The sequence below is a fragment of the Microplitis demolitor genome, chromosome 1, assembly GCF_026212275.2.
Source record: "Microplitis demolitor isolate Queensland-Clemson2020A chromosome 1, iyMicDemo2.1a, whole genome shotgun sequence".
Taxonomy (NCBI): Eukaryota; Metazoa; Arthropoda; class Insecta; order Hymenoptera; family Braconidae; genus Microplitis; species Microplitis demolitor.
In genome coordinates, this window is record NC_068545.1 from 5,960,590 (window position 1) to 5,979,481 (window position 18,892).

The 18,892-nt window shown below is 26.8% G+C and overlaps 2 protein-coding genes across 3 annotated transcripts in view; one reads left to right on the plus strand and one right to left on the minus strand.

Moving 5' to 3' along the window:
- Nucleotides 1-434: 434 nt before the first annotated feature.
- LOC103569586 (40S ribosomal protein S17) lies at nt 435-2,296 on the minus strand. The gene is made up of 3 exons (XM_008546939.3): nt 2,192-2,296; nt 1,717-1,868; nt 435-763 (listed from the first exon to the last, which is right to left on the minus strand). Exons 1-3 carry the CDS (start codon nt 2,192-2,194, stop codon nt 523-525), a joined length of 396 nt encoding a protein of 131 aa, XP_008545161.1. The 5' UTR covers nt 2,195-2,296; the 3' UTR covers nt 435-522.
- A 185-nt stretch (nt 2,297-2,481) lies between these two features.
- The window catches only part of LOC103569587 (furin-like protease 2), a 279,017-nt gene continuing 262,606 nt past the window's right edge, over nt 2,482-18,892 (plus strand). For both annotated transcript variants that reach the window (XM_008546940.2, XM_008546941.2), the window contains exon 1: nt 2,482-3,469. The gene's annotated coding sequence lies outside the window, so the exon portion shown is untranslated. The remainder of the gene's footprint in view (nt 3,470-18,892) is intronic.

Below are 18,892 nucleotides of genomic sequence, written 5' to 3' on the forward strand. Positions count from 1 at the left end.
ATTTATAATTTATTTACCTTGTGAAGTTTGAAATTTTTCTTCAGCTTGAATAATTAAATTCAATTTTAAAGTTTATAATTATTTTTCAGGTGTTATAAAAAATAAGAATATTATAATAAGTTTTAGACTTTCATTGTCTATTTAAATTGTAAAATAAATTGAGGAATTGGATGTTTTAATTATAATACGCGAAAGAATTAAAGTGACACAATCATTAATTATCATTTAAATCAATGTATTATAAACGAGTAATTTTCGACTAATCAGAATATCTGACAGTTAGTAGTATATTGAAATTGTTATTGTTCACTCAAAAATTGATGTTTAGATTCTAAAGTATCTGCTGACTATGCGTCTAAAAAATGAGTAAAATCTTACAGGAATAGGCGGAGGAAAAATTCAAATAGTTGATGGTAAATTGAAAAAATATAAAATAGTCTGTCAGATTAAAAATTTATTGAAAATTAATAACGCTGACGGATTCAATGTGTTTTTTTTATTTAATTTTTAAAGTAAGGAAAATTAATTTCTTCGATTGAATTGATGAGTCGTTGGTTGGACAAGCTGAAGAACGGAAACGTTGCTGAATTCCAACATCTTCAACATTTCTTTAGTTTCAGGATCGACCTCAATAACGTCGTGTTCGAGAGCTGAAACTTCTGGAACGTAGTTATCTCTACGCTCTCTTTCTTCTTCTTGAAGTTTGATGGAGATTCCACGAACTTGGCTGTGACGCAACCTCTTCATCAAATGCGTGACAAATCTATAAATTAAATTAAGTCGTTGAAAATTTTTTACACAAATAAAATGTTAAATATTTTATAATTTAATTAGTACATAGGAATGTAAAGATTTAGTTAATAATAACAATCACTAATATTTTGATAAATTCAATTAAAAAGTATTTAATAGCAAAATATTAAAAAAACAAATTAATGATTAATATAAATAAGAATAATCCTGAAATCAACAGACAATAGAAAATTTTCGGATTTTTTTTTTTTTTCAATAAATTAATTAAAAAAAAAAGTGCACTTGTAGAAAATTAAAAAATCTATAAGTGCAATTTTTAAAAATATTTTTTTCTTTATAATTTATTGTTTTGAAATTAATCTAAAAATTATTAAACGTAAGCTAACTTTAGAATCATAATTAAGGGCTAGTTTTTAAACCGGATTTAAATTAATATTGCTAGTATACATACATTAATAATCTATAGATATACGAGTAATAATTAAAACTCCGATAAATAATAAACCCGGTTTGAAAAACTGACCCTAGATATTTATGATTTGAATAGTTAAAATAAATATTGTTTTTAAAAAATTGAGTGTGAATGTTACAGACGCCAGACAAATTTAAAATTACAAATAAACAGAGTAAATAGTTTAAAAAATAATATTTGTAAGAAATGTACTTATTAATTTAAAAATTTTGTAAATGTGTATTTTTTAAAAATTTGATTTTATTAATTGCACGATTCATGACGCGAAGCATCAGAGTGTGCTTTATAATCAAAAAATTTTTTTCGCCTCACTTCGGCAACTATTTCAATTATTATTTACTCTATTTATTAATAATTTAAAATATGTTGATATTTGTTACATTCGTACTCATATAAATAATCTAAGACCACTAAAGTTTGCAAGTAATCATTTAAAATAAATAAAAAATTTGTAAACGAGGTAAACAAGTAAATTAAAGTCAGTAACTTACCCAGCAATTTTATTTTTAAGAGGCTTGCTAGGAATTATAGCAATTTCTTCACATATTCTCTTGTTGGTATGGAAATCAAGAGTCAGGCGGGTGTAGTACTTCTCGATGATGACCCGAGCGGCCTTTTTGATGGTCTTGGTACGTACACGACCCTATAAAAAAAAAAATAACAATAATTATGAACTTCAATATCAATTTTATTTATCATTTATATAAATATCCACTGTATTAAACTCATAAAACTATTTTCTAATTTTCAATAATCAAACAAGTCATCAAATGCTTAACCAACAAAACTGATGGCACCCACGTCCACATAAAACTTTGCACATAAAAAACAAATAATGGACATAGATATGTAAAAAAAAACTTTAAAAATAGTTAAATCAACAGATTTAATAAATTTCGAAATTTTAAAAAGGATTGCAGTTTAAGAACCGGATTAAAATACAGAAATTATAACAAAACTACCAACCATGTTGAATGTCGCTGCAGAAAAGAAATTATTGTCCTTTCCGAGTAAGAACCCAGTGCTGCTTTACTCTCCGGACATGAAATCTACTCAAAATTAAAACCGCAGCGCCATTTTTAAATCTTACCGACCAACATCAAAAATTTAATTTCCTCCATCCTACAAAGATGTCGCTAAAATTCCATTTTTGAAATAAATAAATTTTACCGCGTGCATGCGTACTGCCTTACCTATAAACCCGCGCATGCGCACTGTAAATAAAACATCTGACCTTAAAGGGAATGTTTAAATTTTGTCAGTTCAATCAGGTTATACCCTTACAGGTTAAGTTATTTAATAAATGAAAATAAACAACTGTCAGCTGCGTTGCTCAGTACTATAACTTTCATACATTTAAAACAAAGAATTTAAATCCCGCGTTATGGCTTACAAATAAATTTTTGAAGTTTGTGAAAAAAAAGAGGGAGAAATAATTTAGTTACAATATAGACAGACAGACATAGACATTTAGTCTTTTTAACTCTCTCGGACTTATGGTGTCGCGTAGACAGTAACAAAGAAACGATGAAAAGTGGGTGCTGGATAAATGTGGGGAGACTGAGTGAGATAATGTGAGAGCGTGGGAGACTAGAGTGTATATATATCTATATATATATATATAGAATAGATGGTTGGGTTGGATATGGAGTTAGAGTACAGAGCGGGAGCGAGAGCGAGTAATGGTGGGGACAAGGGCACAGAGGTTTGTTTATCGCTTAGTGAACGGGAAAAGAGAATTCGCGAGTCAGTCAGTGCGGTGCTTTCGTCCGTGTGCGGTCGGGCGCGTGCTCTCTCTTTTTTCTTCATCTTGTAACACATCCTGTTTATATATATATGTATATATACATATATTATTATATTATCCGAATATATAATCCGGTTTTTTAAAAAATATAAACGGTTAACTTTAAACTTTCGCGTACGCGTTTTATATATCCATATAAATATACATATATACATATATTGTCGTGTTGTAATTATCAGTGGGTTAAAAGATACATATGAATATTTAAACTCTTATTTAAATTCAAATGTGTGTCAATGACGCACAAATATATTTGTAAAATTAATAATTATTATTCGTGCATCGGGATAACGTTCATTAAAACGTAGATACGTTAATTTATGTTTTTTAAATTATGGTGTAATGACAAGTTATTGTGATAATTATTATTTAAATCATAATTATTGTTTTTGGAATTTAACATTTATTTGGTTCGCCGTGATATTAAACTACATCGGGTAAGTTTACTTGTCATTTATTTACTTTTAATTTTAAAGGTTAAAAATAATTCATACTGAAATTAGCCGACGTCTAATTTTTGAATTTTTTTAAAAACAAATTTAAAAGAAAAAAATTGCACCCATAGTTTTTTAAATTTTCTACATGTGCATATTTTTAGTTTTTTTTAAAATTAAATTTAAAAAAAAAATTCGAAAATTGTTTTCGTCTAACTTCAGGATAGTTAATAATTTACTCTGATGTAAACAGACAGTTAATAATTTTCGGTTTTTTTTTCAAAAATTAAAAAAAAAAAAAATACACATGTAGAAAAATAAAAAAACTATGAGTGCAATTTTTTGAAATATTTTTTTAAAAATTTATTTTTAAAAAAATTCAAAAATTATTAGATGTGTAATTACGGTATCATTAATAATTAATAAATAATAGTAAAGTTTATTTATAAATTATAAAATAAAACTATATATATATATACATATTGACGTTATGGTAGTAATTGTGGGTTGTTTCCAAGAGTGACAGACTATGCTTGATGAGACAGCTGGGTCAGTGCACCGTGTAGCGATGTCAGTCTCTGCTCACTCTCTTTTTTTTTTTAATTTTAATTTTTATTTTACTTGTATTCCATTCTCTCGCGTGTTACAATTGTGTCATACTGTAGTTACACACTATTTCTTTTCCGTCACAAAGTCACATGTAATGATTATTACTGTATATTAATTAATTAATTAACATATTTTCATACATATATATTTTTATTATTACTCTGGCAATAATAATAATAGTAGTATATGTAAAAAGAAAAAAGTACCATATGTGTAGGTAATACATTACTGCAGATTAGAGATTACTCATGAATCATGATTCATTATGTCATGATAGATGTTTTTATAGCTTTCGTGTCCTTGGTGTTCGTTAAGTAATTTTAAAAATAAAAAAAACTCTGGTCTTATCCTTTGTACTTTGATTTGGAGTCTTAATATTTATTTCAATTCATGTTATTTATGTCCATAAAAAGTTTTTTTGTTTTATTTATGTTCAAATGGTTATTATTTCGTCATAACATCAACAAGATTTTATATTTCGCGCTTTGTTTATTCCACCGTTTGTTTTTTAATGATGCAAATTTAGATAAAGATGGATTATTTATTCGAGGTAAAATGAAACTGATGTTAACGGAAGAAGAATCAGATAATAAAGCCAAAAGCTCTAGTTCTTGAGGATAATGTTGGTCGCTTTCGCGGTCTAATACTTGAGTCTCTTTTATATTCTTTATTCCAATGTCTTTATTTTTATTTCATTATTTTTCTTTCTCTTTTACCTCTTTTATTTAGGATATATATATATATATATATATATATATATACATATATATATATATGTATGTATAGTCTACTTTTACTATATAGTAGTTCTTGATTCGACAGTCAGCTGACCGCAGAGATCCGACGACTTTCACCTTCCGTCAAAGTCTGAAGTGATATAGATATCGTTAAGGAAAATCTCTTTAACTTCACTGATATGTTGCTTTTAAATAGATGTTGAATTTATATACTTATAACCAGTATTTCGAGCAATTAGTTTATTTATGATATTTAAAAATTTTATAGTGTCATTGATTTGAAATCATTTTTTATAACATCAAGTTTTTAAATTTATGAACTAGTGATAAAATAATAATTTTGGTTTTTTAGAAATTTTTTTTATCTATAAACAATTTATTTAAAAATTAAAATGTCGTAAATGTCACAGACGGAATTTAATAAAACTTTTGAAATCGTTATTTGAATTAGTAATGAAGTGTCCGGGAATTAATTCAGTACATTCAGTAATTTTTACAAGTAAAGTTGTCTGAAAAACAATCTAAAACAATTTTTGCTGTTAATATGAAACTGTTAAAATTATAAACTTTCGCGGATCAAAGATTTAAAATATGTAGAATTTTTTCTAGTCGATAAAGTTAAAATTTTATTATAAATGGTGAAATTTATTGTATTTTATTTCTTAGTCCATTGGTTTTAATAATTACTGTGTATAGAGTGTAATGTTTACAGTATTGGTTTCAGGGTGGCATAAATTTGCTACCAAACTGTAATTTTTGTCAATAATTAGAAAACTCACAAAAATCGCCAAAAATTGGCAGTTTTGGTAAGAAAAAAATTTATGGAACTGTAGAACAAGTATGATTTTTATGTATTTTGGTCCGCTGAATCCAAATCTGAAGTTTATTCCACCATAAGCCATTTAAAATCTAAGTAAATTGCAAAAAAATCTGAAAGTTTCAAAAGTTAGCAAAAAATTGAGGGCTAATGGGCCAAATAAACTTTAAATTTATATTAATTTACAAATTGTTAAAATTTAAAATTAATAAAAAATTACAAGACTGGAAAGCCATCAAAATCTGAAATAATTAGCAAAAAATTGCAGTTATTGTGATAAAATAAATTCTATAGAGCTAGATTAATAGATCAATCATGATTTTTATGTAGTGTTCGATCCGTTGAATCTAAATCTTGAGTCTATTTTGCTGAAATATCTATAAGAATCGAAGTAAATAGCAAAAATTATAATTTTCGTTAAAAACATAGACAATAACAGATTATTTTGAATCTTTAAAATATCTAATTTAATAGATTCAATTTGTTTAACTACTTAATTATTTATTTATTTATTTATCAACTAACGCTCATCAGCAATGTACATCAAAGAGAATTTATAAAATTAAATATCATTAATTAAAAAATTAATTAAAATTTAATTAGAAAAACGAGAAAACTTTATAAAGTTAGATATACTCTGTAAACATGAATAAGTGAAATAGGCGAATATTCACTAATTTCAAGTGCAAACCGAACCACTTATTGTAAAAAGTGGTTCGATTGGCACTCAGAATTAGTGAGTATTCACCTATTTCACTTATTCATGTTTACAGAGTAAATAAGCAAATGTCTTTTAATATTTGGTATGAATGCGTTAAACGTGCCACCAAAAATTCAATATCGCCATTTAGAGTATTTACAAGATTCGCTATTCTGTCAGGTGGTCTATTCACTACGTAGCTTTTGGTTGATTTCGTTATTTTTAGCAATTCTTTACGTCTTAGCATAAAGTTGGCAGGTGCGAATTCGAAGCTGCTGCAAATGTCAGGGGCGTCAATGATACCATTGACTACCTTATAAAAGAAAGCCATGTCGGCGACCTGACGGCGGCCAGACTATTAATTTTGAAATACTTGATAACACCTAATAAAAAATCTGTAAACATTGGGACACTCAAAATTGCACAAAAATTGACATTAAATGACGGGTACAAATAATTTAAAAAAAAAAAATTACTAAATTTATGGGCTGGTTCGTTTCGCCCGTCATCCCTTACATATAACTTTGAAAGATTAAAAAGCTGAGAACTAAAATGAAGTGTCAATAATTATGTACCTGACAATCAGAATATTTTTCGAGGATCGAAAATAAAAAAAAACGAAATGAAAAGTAAAAAATCTACTGAATTAGATTTCTGAAATATTTCGCGTCAGCCGATAGTTGCAGGCCACCCCAAACTACCCCTTAAGGTCGCCTTTAGAGTCAAATTACATAAATTTTCATTTTCGTTGTGTGAAAAACGTTCCGATCTTCAGGTACATCGATAATTGAGACTGAGTTTATAGCAAAAAATATATTTGTAAAAAAATTTCTTATATTAATTTATTTTCAATATTTTAAGACAAATTTTTTTTTTTTTTTGTACTATAGAAATAATGACAGATATTTATAACTCAATTTATCATATTAAAAAAAAGCTAAGGTCGTTAACTGGATTAAAAATAAGAAATGTAAACAAATGTATTTTTAAAGACTAGTTATCGTTCATAAACAATGAAAAGTTGAGTAAAAAAAATATATCCATAATATTAAAAAAGTACAGCACGTTAAGTGAGAAATGATTACTGTGTAGCGTAAAAGTGAAATAAGGATAAATAATTTTTACAGTTGATTATATTTAAAAAATAAAAGTAGTAAGTTATTATTAATTATGATAAATGGTAATTTAATTATTCAAATAAATGACTTTTAATTATCTTTAATTCATAATTATAGCTCAATCATTATTTATATTTTCTTTTTATCAGTAGTACAATAAAAAATATTTATAAATAAACATTATAATCGGAATCGGTATTACTGTGATATTTATTTATAAATATAGATGTGTTAACACGTTTATCTTAATAATAATATATTCATACAGTTGCACTGAATTAACGTATGTGTAATAATACAATTATTTATATCGTGTCAAAATATTCACAGTAATTGCTGTGTATTCAGTGATGTGATTGTTGAGAAGACGAGCATACATTATTTTATTCATAATTTATGTTCAATCTACATTTGACTTAATATTTACTTATTAATATTGACACTAATCATTATATCTTTATACATATATTTATATCTATGTCATATTATATTGCTGATAATAATAAATAAAATATAAATTTAAATAATAAATCTAAATCTATACAAAAAAAAGGATTTTTTTTGAATTATGAATTGAAGACAAAAATTTTCTTGCGCTAAGAGAATTTTTCTTGATCAGAAAAAATTTTTCCTTTGTCCGAGAAAATTGAAGATTTCAAAAAAATTTTCTTGAATCGAGAGTACTTACTTAGTCGAGAATTTTTTTTTCTTTGTAGAACTAGAAAAAATTTTTTTACGCAAGAACTTTTTTTTTGCCTCAAAAAATTTTTCTTGCTCCAAGACAATTTTTTCTCGTCCCAAGAAAATTTATGTTTTCAATTTATAATGAAAAGATTTTTTCGGGACAAGTGAAAATTTTTTGCGACGGAAATTTTTTTTTTGTGTACGACAATATAAAAAAAAGATAAAAAAATTATAAAATGACAGTAAATTTTTTATTTTGATACTTGATTTTAAAAATAAATTTTACGATAGAATTCTATATTTATTTGATAAGGCAAATAATATTTCATGTACTGGGAGCTGTCATGCCAACTGTATATTAATTTAATTAAATGTTAACATAATTATCAATATTAGCAGAACAGCTTGTTTGACATATTGACTAAAGTAAATATTAAATTAATACTAAAACTACTGTATTGGTGAATTGAGAACCATAACACTAAATTAGTTATAAACATTTACCCCTGATTTTGAAGTCTTTTATATTCATACGGAATTGATAATAAACTGAAATTGTTAATTAATATAATGTTAATGTTAATAATGTTGATCAATGAATTATATTTTTCATGGTTAAACTGGAAAAAATTTGTGAAGTGAACGCGGATAAAAACTCCAAATCGGAGTGAATTTGGATTTAAATAAAATCCGTGATTACTTCGAGTTGACTCCCGATTTTTTACACTGTAATCTATATTATTAAGAGAATAAGGAAAATTTTGTTCCCGGCATATCTATATGATAGAATTGGTTAATGTTATTAAATTTGGTATCGTTAGAAAGGTTTCGACTTGAATTTGTGCCTTTTCATAGTTTCAACACTTTTTTATAATCAATCATTGAGATAAATCGATTTATCTGTATCATTAAAATTACATTTCAATTACGCGAGAAATAATACGATCGTAGTTACTTCCTTTAAATAAATTAATATTCTAATTATTCTGTCACTAAATATGACTGAATGTCACTGAATATATACTATATTATTTATATCGCGTTACTTATTACAAAATGACAAAGTTTTATATTTCCATTTGGTTTTAGAAAACTTCTCAAAGCCAAAAAAGTGTGCATAGAAAAAAAAGGATTTATTGACACAAAAAATCTTTACTCGCCTAAAGAAAATTTTAACTTACCCCAAGAAATTTTTAGCATTGTGAATTAAAATATAAAATTTATTTAAAACTTGAAAAAATTACTTGGCGCAAAAAATTATTTCTTGTCCAAAAAAATCTTTTTCTGCCCCAAAAGAATTTTTGAATTCAATCCATAATGCGTAAAATTTCTTGATACAAGTAAAAATTTTTGGCGACAAGAAATACTTTTTTTCTGTGTATTTCATAAATTTAGTAGTGATATTTGAACAGTCATGTAGTGACGCAGGTTGCTCGTAATTTAATATTTATTTATGACTTTTGAATTTTTGTTGTGTAAGAATTTATTGCTTCGATTAAAATTACATTGATTATTTTATTTTTTTATTATGTAATTTCAAAATTAGTACATTTTCTTATTTGAAATCAGTAGACAAAAAAAGGTAATAAAAATATATGTACAAAGTTAAGACGTTTTTTGGTTTTGGAAAATAGTTTTTTTCTTTTTTAAAAATTTTTTAGTTTTGGTTCAACGATATCTGTTCACGGTAGAATCAAACGTGTTAGAATACGGTTGATATAATACGAATTCTTAAGTTATTTTAACATAATTCGTAAAAAAAAAAAAAAAAAAAAAGTCTATTCAAAAGTAACGCATCAATTTTGAAGTTCTATGTAATAAAACTATTTTTATATATTCAAATTTTATCAGTAGAACAAGTAAAATTTGTATTTTAGCTCAATCTTATGTTGAATACATTAATATTTATCACTCAAATTTTAATATAAATTTTTCCAAATAAAATTTCGCAAAATTTTTATTCTGAAAAGATAATTTTAAAAAATAATTTTTATTTAAATTCATTAATTATAAATTGTGAAATATCTCAGTAAAAACATTAATATAATACAGTATATATTTAAATAGAAAAAAACGAAATAAAGTTTGAATCCAATTAATAAAATATTTTTTTTTAATGAAAACTTTTCAATTTTATGTGTGGATGAATTTTTTTTACCTATATCCATAACTTTGAATTAGTTTCATTGATTTGAATAAAACTTTATAAAGTATTGAGGACGTTTTCCGTGGTAATTTCATTGTAAGTATCTTCTACAATGTAGGTATAGATATAATCATAAAATGTAGACAGGATGGATATAAAAACCTATTTTCTTATGCATAACTTTTGAATGGATTCACATATTTGAATGAAAATTCGTGTTTCGTAGATATCTTTGTGAATTGAACTAAAAAGTTTTTCCAATTTTTTATAAAATTATAATCTCGGTCAATATATACATTAATGTTTACAAAAAAAAAATGTTTTTTTCTCGGAAGCAGGTTCAAAAGTTTTATCTAGATACAAAAATACTATTTTTTAAAAAATAATCTTCTGATCGATTTTTAGAGCTTGACATTAAAATGAAAATAAATAGAAAACAATGCGGAATTCTGAAAAACTTTATGAAAGATAAATTCTAAGAAATAAAATTATCTACAAAAAAGATTCTATATCATTTTGTGATAAGTCTGATAGTTTCACCGGAAAAGTAAAAACTAAGCCTGCAGATTTTCCCTACGACGCACCGTTAGCTAGTTACAAAAATCATGAGACGCAAAAAACTTTTTTTTGATTTTCAAAGATAATTATTAATTTTTCACTCCAATTCCCAAGAAAATTTAGAAAATTTCATCGAATTATTCATGTTGCAAAATTCGATTATCTGGTTCTAATTTCGAATAATAAATTTTTAATTGACATGTCAAAAATTATTAAAATTTCTGGCAATGATTCGCACATAGTTAAGATTTATCGAATAATTTAAATTTTTAAATTAGAATAGTAGTAGGGTAGGGCGGGGCTAGTTGATCACTTTTTACTTTGAGCTTCCATTACTTTAAGACTGTGTATCGGATTTAATCGAGTGACATGTCGTTAGGTTCATAATTTAGTCTTCTTCAAATGGTCTAGCAACCCAAAAACGATCCAATTGCAAATTTCCAAGTTATTCCCGGAAATACGCGGGTGCTCCAAATTGCTCAACGTGCCCCACTAATGAGGCTAGTTGAGCAAGGGTATGAGGCTAGTTGTGCAACGGATGAAATACACGGAGTGACTTACAGAATGGTATATGAAGGCCAAATAAAATTGTTGTTCACAAGCAATTATTTATTTATTATAATTCTTCATACTTAAAATTATAATAATAATAATAATAATAATAATAATAATAATAATAATAATAATAATAAATATAAATATAACAATATTAATTATAATTATGTTATCTACTTATTATATTATTAGAATAACTCTGGTAAAATCAAACAAAATTAACACTTCCTAATCTTTGGATCATTATTATACTTTTTGCATTTAAAATGATATATTTAAGAATAATTATTAAGTAAATAAATATTAAATTAAACTAGTGACAAATTATGAGACCAGAAATATTGCTAGATGATTAAAAATCTCAAATTATTAATCATTTTAGTCACTATCACAATTGATACAAACATAGGTCAGACCAACGTTCGGCACACATTTAATGTGCGACCATTGTTGACAAATCTGGCACTGAATGTACGCATCCTGAAATGTGATAATAATAATTATTATTATAACATCAAAACGAATTATTGTAATTGTAACACACTATGTTAAATCATCACATGTACAAATAAATTGAAAATTATTAATTAAGTAAAGAAAAATTTAACTTGTCTATAATAAAAATCTAGTGGGGCTAGTTGAGCAAGCAGTCAGCGCGCCTTGCTCAACTAGCCCCAATTGGAGCAACAAACTAAAAGTTAGGTTATGATAGAATGATAAGAATTAAAAACAAATAATCATATATAATTGAAAGAGCAATAACTACATTATGCTTGGATACTTACGTGATCACGAAAAAATTTTTTTCAGCAAGTGTAGGAGAAAAAGTCTAAACATCCGTTTTTTTTTTTTTGACACAAAAAAAAAACAAAGCGTTCTGTCAGCTAGTCTGCGCACTGGACAGCCGTTATCTGTCGCGTGCTGTGTTCTCCTCCCGTAACCCCTTCTTTTCACCATTTACACTTTTGTTGTAAGTTGTTTAGTTTTCGAGATATTTCGATTGCACAACTTGCCCCTATGATCAACTAGCCCCGCCCTACCCTATGTATTTCTTTTGGTATGAATATTTTAAATAACAAAGTAGGGGTCATCCATAAATTACGTCACACGTTGATGGGGAGGGGGGGGGGGTATTACCGAAATGTGACATAGTGGGACAAGGGACATGAGGGGGTCAATAGTTTTGTGACGTCACCTGTTAAAATTGAAAAAATACTAAAACGCGAAGTTCAGGTGTGAATATAAAACTTTAAATTTTACGAACTTGATCTATATTTATTAATAATTTAGCATTTTCGCTATGAGATTATCTCTCATGCAACTTCATTTAACTTCTAGAGCGGCGTTGTAATGCAAGTGAGACACTCAAATTCACGAGAATTTTGAATGGTAAGGGTTTAAATAGGTTTAAGTAGATTATTTAATAAAAATAAGTAAAAAAATGAAAATAGCTGTTTTTTCTCGATTATTTTTAAATTGATGCATAAATTTAAAAAATGTGTGACGTCATATCAGAAGGGGGGCTATAAAAACGGGACAACCTGTGACAAAGATGGGGGGAGGGATTCAAAAGTCCTAAAATTCGTGTGATGTAATTCATGGTTGGTCCCTTATTCTCACATCCCTTTATTTATATTTCACATAAACTACTCTCTTAAATCTGAAATAGTGAAATTAGTGACTATTCACTACCAAATAGTGATTTTCACTAATTCGTTTTTACACGGAGAGAAAAATATGGCAACAGTTACAATATATTATGGGAATGGTTCCTGTACTGCATGGTAACCGGTTTTTTTTCAAACGTTGATTATAGGAACGGCACCCATATATATTATGACAATCATTCCTATAATTATGGGTATAATTCCCATATGGTATCGGAATAGTTCCTATGAAATCATGGTAATCGTTACCATGTAACTATGATAATGGTTACCATAATATTTAGAAATTATAATAAATTTTTTTTTGTAATAAGCGTTTTTTTTTGTATACTTAAAATTTTGTAATATACAAAAAAAAACGCTTCTTACAAAAAAAATTACCATAATTTCTAAATATTATGGGAATTATTACCATGATATTATGGTAACCATTCCCATACTATTATGGTAACTATTCCCATAATATTATGGTAATCGTTACCATAATATCATGGTAATAATTTCCATACATTATGGGAATGATTACCATAATATTATGGTAACCATTACCATAATATGATGGTTATGTTAACAATAATATTATAGGAATAGTAACCATAATATATAGGGCTTATTCCCATATACACTTAGGAACCATTACAATGTGGTTATAGAATCGGTTACTATTTGCTTGTGGGAACTATTCCTATGAGTATGGTAATCATTACCATGATTCTTTCACATGCAATGTGGGAACTGTTACCTTAATGATAGGAATTGTTCCCATACTTATGGAAACTTTTCCCAGAAAGTATGGGTCTATATCCCATAATCCCAAGTAATCATTACCATAACGGTATAGGATGATATTTCATAAACGTACTAGGAACAGTTACCATAATTTTCTCTCCGTGTAGAGAGTAAAGTAATGAAAAAAAGATGATTATTTTTCAACACAACAATGACCCGTTCAATAAACTACAAATGATATCACAAATTGTCTTTAGCGATATTTATTCCCAGTTAGATTGTTTCATAATAATTATTTCTACCTCATATATGTGTCCGGAAATATTTTTATTATTAATATATATTTCAATTGCCAACAATATAGTGTAGTATACATTTATTCAATTAATATTTTATAAATTATAATGTATGTGGAACTCATTTTTTGTGTATACATACATATATCTAAATATTTTTTATGCCTACAGGTATTGTTTTCATATAAATATATACATACTTCAAATATGATTTTATTTATAGAATAGTTTTAGATTTATTATTGTATATATGTGAATTGAGATACAGAAATAAAAATAAAATCGGGAATGAAGTTTTAATTGAGGTTTAAAAAAAAGAAAAAAAAAAGAATATAATTCTAGTAGTTAAAAAGTTATAACTCGTCAAACCCAAAGTCACTTGATGTTGTCACGATGCTAACAAAAAAACCGTGATGTAATTCCGACTTTTTATCCAGATATTTTCTAATATATACGTGAACAAACATGAACCATTTGATCTTTAAATATTAATGACTATGTTAATACTTTTTTTTTACAAAAAAAAGTAAAAGTGCACACATAAATCTCACTCTTATCTTTTTATTATTATTATTATTATTATTTTTTAATATACAGAAAAAACTTTTTCATGTTATGTCAGGAGATATACTTTTTTGCGATGGAATTGAGCTTTGAATTCTTTGATGGTTAAGATTTTAATCGTGATGTCTAAAGTCTAAAGTTTTATATATTTTGAGATGTAAATCTATAATTGTATACATGTAGGGTATTATTCTACAGTGATATCAAATGTTTTTTAAAAAAAATATTTTTATAAAAACTATCATATTCAGTGGATGAAAAATTTTTAAGTTTATTTTACATTGACTTTAAAAAGTTCCAAAGCATTTAATTAAAATAGTGTATTTATTGAAATTAACTTACTAAATACGTTTAAATTAAGACTGGGTTGGATAAAATGTGGACGCTGAGAAACTAATGCACTTTTTTTTTAAACTTTAATCCGCTGGATTTCTACGTTTCACTTGTATTCTAAAAAATTCACCGCTGTAATAAAAAAAAATTTTTTTCATGCTTTCAACTAAATTTTTAGGGCAAATAATTTTACTTATAAATTGGAGTAAAACCTTTTTTTTAACAATTGGAGAGTAGAAACGGAGAGATAAATTTTAAAAAACTTTATAAAATATTTTCAAATGCCTCATATCGTTAAAATATAGTCGAAAAGTAATAAGTGATGGCTTTAAATAATTTTATGTAATTCATGCCGAAAAATACGCCGCTAACTGTCTAGTCAGCCTCATAAAATTTTATATTAAAATACAATCCTTTCTGATTGGTCAAACTAGTGGATTAATAACTATTTACAATATAAGCTGAATAAGTAATAGATTATGGCATGAGTTGGTTCCAGGATGAGCCGACAGGTTGCGCTGTTTTACAAGAGAACGAGTGAGAATTTTAGCGCTTCACTCGGACGTAGTCTTGGGCCTAATCGGTCACCACTGAGAGCGCTCAATTTAAGTCACAATCCAATGGCGAACTAGTTCGTTCTTTTAGTTCATTAGTTCTTTTGTTTAAATAATTTAATAAAAACAATAAATAGAAAAAAAAATATATTTATGATTAATGCTGGTTCTGTTTATTTATGGAACATAAAATTTTTTATTTAAATAAGAATGAAAAAATAAAAGAATTTATATTAATAATTAGTCAACAGCTAGTCTCGTTTCTAGTATAATGCGTAATTATATTACAATACTTAAAAAATGCTAATTATTACAATTAAAGTTGACATTTTTTTATAGCACATCAAATCTTTTACTTAAGTAAAAATGAAAAAATTCAATAATTTATATTAATCATTAGTCAACAGCTAGTCTCGTTGAGTAATGATCTAATATATAAAAATAGTCTCTCGCAATATCAAGGCGCGCACAGAAAAAGTAAATAACTCGGTTGGTCACATAGCGCCAGTGTCTAGTTAAACCGACGCTAAAAAAAATATAAAAAGAACTAAGAGCGAGATCATCGACGAACTAGTTCGCATAGTTCACCTAAAGGAGCGCTCTTCCGACCTAGGTTGTTCGCGAACTACCCAAGACTACTCGGACGGCTCATTCTGGAACCGACCTACGCCAGATTTGTTATTTATCCGACAAATAACGTACAATATTTGATGCAATCCATGATTCAGAAGTTTAATTTAAAGAGAAAATTATCATTAATTAGTAACAAATAGTACACGTACATTGCACTGCTGATAAAATTAGCAAAGGTTGATGCGTGATACACAGAACGAGCAAGTTCTCACGAGTCTCCTCTAGTAACATCGAATATACGGGTATACATCATTACGTCAGTCGGTAAAAGAACTCATTTCATTCTTAAAAATATGTATATAACCAAAACTAACCATAATATTTGTAAGTTCGTGGAATAAGAGTATAGATTATGCAATAATATTTTTTATTATAGTGCCAGATAAAATAATAAAGTGATATAGTGTAGGCATCAGGAATTTGTCGTTTCTCTACCGCCATCCAACGCTCTTAAATTGAACTTCTGAGACAGGGATTGCATAAAATATATTAAAACACTCTACATTTGAATGAAATGGGCGGAGTATATCCCTACTCAATAATTCGAGCCAATGACTAATCTATCACTTTTATGACGTTACTTTGAATTTAGCTGCCTTATTAACATGACCAAAATCTCTAGACTGTACACACGCATTTAATTACTTAGCACTCACATATATAGATCAAGGCAACCTCACCTGAATTTTATAACCTTACATATCTCTAATAATTGATACGACATAACACCAAACGTGACTTTTTTTTTTGAGTTAAGTTTTTTTGAGTGAATAGTACTAAACAAAGTATCCAATTTTATAAAGTATAAATCTTTTCTAATAATAATAAAGTAAATTACCGATTCCACATGATGTTTAAGATACTATTAATGAAAAAAATTTTTTCCTCAAATTTTCGTAATTTCTTTTTTGTCTAAGCTTACACTAAATTAAGTACAGAGGGGGGGGGGGGGAGATTAAATTAAATCTTCTTGTAGTAGAGTAATTTACATAAAGAAAAATTACACTTCACATTATTATTGCCCCCCCCCCATATTAAAAAAAAAATTTTAATAACCATTACGTCTGGGTTGATAAAGAAATTTCATTTTATCATAATTATTACAATAAAAGAAAAAAAAATTGGAATTTAATAAAATTCAATTCTATTTTATGAACGGTCGGTTTGTATTAATTTTTTTGTTTAAAATTGACATTTATTACGACGAAATGTAATGATATTTATATATAATAAACATCAAAAGCATTAATACGGATAAAATCTCTTTTATGAAAATAACTCATATTTTAAAAATTAAAAAATAATTTATATTATTGGTTAATTAATTTTTCTCTCAGTAAAATCTATAATTTTATTTTCGTATTAATTAATATTCAATCTACAATTATTTACCAAAGTTATAATAATTTTTATGTTTAATTTTGAGACTTATAGTAACTACGTTATGATGTAACAACTTGAGAAAATAAAAAAAATTTATAATTGAAAGATGAAATTTCAGTAACAAACAAAATTAAGTTAAATCTTGACAAGACATGGCAAATATTTTTTTTTTAAAGATTAAATAGTAGTTTTAAATGGAAATTTTTTTTCACAATTCAGAAGAATGTTCACTCAATCGTTTCTTCCTAGTCGATTAGAAGTTTTGCAGTTCTATTCATGCCCCCTTGGCTTTTCTTTAGTGTTCTCAACCATCATCTCCTTCCTCTTATTCTTTTTCACACACTCTTTTACTCTTTTAATCCATTTTTTCTTTTCTACTACCACTACTATTACTACTACTTCTACTACTGTTGCTGTATCGTTCGAAAGTCAAAAGTTTCTCTCCAACACTTATTCAACTTTTGGTGGTTTTCTGCTGTGTATTTTTACCAAGATCGATCTTTTAAATTTTTATTTTCTTTGTAAGCATAAAAACTTTTCACTGGGAATTTTATATCAGGTTTGATCATAGTTAAAAGTAGAAGTGGTGGCAGCAGCAAGTAGTTATAGAAAAAGAGAGAGTATGGTTTAACTTAAGTTAAGAAAGAACACCAAAGGTATGAATAATGCTCGATTTAAAGTTTGATTGGAATTGCTGTCGGACACGCAATAGGATCTCCGATTTTACCTCCTATTTATTTATCCTCTCTCTTATTTTCTATGCTCAAGAACATATTCAATGTTTCACGTAAAAAAAAAAAAAAAAAAAAAAAAAATTATATAAGAGAGAGGAGTTTGATCGGTAAAACGTCGGATTCATAAAGAGATAAGTTGAAGAGATTACTCGTGTATGTAAACAACAGTCAAGAGCAGGAGAAAATTCATCTGTAAAAATTCGATAGGAATCTCGTTTTTCTTTGATAGCAAACTCGACGATTTTTAAAATAAAAAACAAACATTTTCTATAACTTATGTAAATTCAGATACATATTTATTAGATGCGATAAAAAATTTACATTTACTGTTGAAACTTGTTTACAACATAATAATATTTTTATTTGAATTTTTGAAATAATATATATGTATATACTTTTTATTAAATATAGAAATTTCCCGGGGAAAACGATTTGTTAGGATCTACTTTGATTTAAAAAATATAACAAATACAATCTAAGTCAATCTTAACTAATTTTTCTCGAGTGTGAGTAGGGGCGACCGGGGCAAGACGGCCCACCTAAGCCGATTATTATTCTTTGTGGTTTTTAACCATCAAGTCAATTTACTCTCGTCCAACTTTAACTCAA

Bases quoted from the DNA above. Each gene is read 5' to 3' on its own strand.
- LOC103569586 (XM_008546939.3), bottom strand. The intron at 764-1,716 runs GTAAGTTACTGA...TTTAATTTATAG, and splicing joins CTTAAAAATAAAATTGCTGG to ATTTGTCACGCATTTGATGA.